The sequence below is a fragment of the Manacus vitellinus genome, unplaced genomic scaffold, assembly GCF_001715985.3.
Source record: "Manacus vitellinus isolate BGI_N305 unplaced genomic scaffold, ASM171598v3 scaffold_32_pilon, whole genome shotgun sequence".
In the NCBI taxonomy this organism is placed as follows: domain Eukaryota; kingdom Metazoa; phylum Chordata; class Aves; order Passeriformes; family Pipridae; genus Manacus; species Manacus vitellinus.
Window position 1 is genome coordinate 7,041,150 of NW_021940460.1, and position 1,564 is coordinate 7,042,713.

General features: G+C 62.5%; 1 protein-coding gene across 1 annotated transcript in view; it reads right to left on the reverse strand.

Annotated features, from left to right (window-relative positions):
- Positions 1-1,564, reverse strand: part of DHRS13 (dehydrogenase/reductase 13) — a 12,806-nt gene that overhangs the window by 9,884 nt on the left and 1,358 nt on the right. Inside the window, exons 2-3 of the mRNA XM_029961283.1 lie at positions 754-877; positions 368-679 (exon numbers count right to left, since the gene is read on the reverse strand). Coding sequence (XP_029817143.1) covers positions 368-679; positions 754-877 — 436 coding nt within the window. The remainder of the gene's footprint in view (positions 1-367; positions 680-753; positions 878-1,564) is intronic.

Here is a 1,564-nt window from a genome sequence, read left to right on the forward strand (position 1 = left end):
GTGAAAAGGGACACTGTACACAGGGACACTGCTAAGGGACACACCATATAAATGGACACGCCATGCAAAAGGACACATGTGCAAAGGGACACACTTATATAAAAGGGACACTCCATGCAGAGGGACACACATGTGCAAAAGGACACCCTGTGCAAAGAGTAACAACCATGCAAGGGAATAATGCTCCACGTGCAGGAATTCCCTGTGCAAAGGCTGCACCATGCGAAACATTCCCTGTGCAACAGCAACCCCTGTGCACGTGACTTCACTGTGCAAAGCATGAGGTCGGGACACACAGGGACACAAAGGTGTGCAGAGCACACCCCCGGCAGATGCCGATGGTGAGCCCACCCAGTGCAGGTCCTACCTGGGTGCACGGCGTAGCAGGTGACCTGTGTGTCCTGCTCCCGCGTGGCCAGCTCGCGGGCATGCAGCACGTTGGCCAGCTTGCTGTCACAGTAGTCCTGGAAGGCAGAGAACAGCCCTGGGGGAGGGCGGCCCAGGGACTCGGGGCGCAGGCGGCCGGCGCAGTGGGCGCTGGAGGCGACAATGACCACCCGGCTGGGCCCGCAGCTCCGCAGCCGCTCCAGCAGCAGCTGGGTCAGCAGGAAGTGGCCCAGGTGGTTCACCTGGAAGGGGAGGCTGAAGCCATCCTCTGTCGTGCCCCCAGCGCTCACCCCTGCGAAGAAGGCAATGGCAGCCCACGGCTGGTGCCCCAAGGGTGCAGGGGGCATTTGGGGTCCTGGCACTCACCCGCGTTGTTGATGAGGAGGTGCAGGTGGGGCTCCTGGCGCAGGAAGGTGCTGGCAAAGGCTCGCACTGAGCGCAGGCTGGCGAGGTCCAGGTGCATGAACCGCACCTCTTCATTCCCTGACTCCTGTGGGCAGGGGAAGGGCTGGGGGGGCAGCCTGGGGTGGGGGTACCCTGCCCTGGGTGGGGGTACCCTAAGTAGGGTGGAGGTGGATCCAGCTGGGGACAGGGGGGATGCTTTGGGGGCTGGTTCTGGCCCAGGGTGAAAGGGCTGCAGCATGCTCAGGGGCTGCAATGTGCCGGGACCCCCAGCATGAAGGGAGTGCCCATGCAGCTCCCCCCATGGTACAAGGTGCCCAAGCCTTGGGGTGTTTCTGTGTGCCTGTTGAAGGTGTCCCTGGAGTGTGCCATGAGGTTCTCCTGGGAGGGCCTGGGGGTTTCCCTGGTATACCCACAGGGGTGTTTAGGGAGTTGCTCATGTGATGCCCAGAGATGTCCCCTTGGGCGTCCTAGTGGTGCCTAAGGGTATCCGGGATGTCTCCTGGGGGTACCCGTGGGTTTCTCGGGGGTAACGTTGGTGGGCTGAGGGAATGCCATGGCAGTGTCCTCAGGGTGCCCATTGGGGTGTCTGGGGGTGCCCATGTGATATTCAGGGATGTCCCACCCTGAGGTGCCAGGGGAGGTGTGCAATGGGGGTATCCCAGGTGTCTCCTGGAGTTGCCCGTGGGGTGCCAGGAGTGTCCTGGGGGTGTCTGCGGATGCCCGCGTGCTGCCTTGGGATATCACATGGATGGGAGTGCCCAGGAGGGTGCCC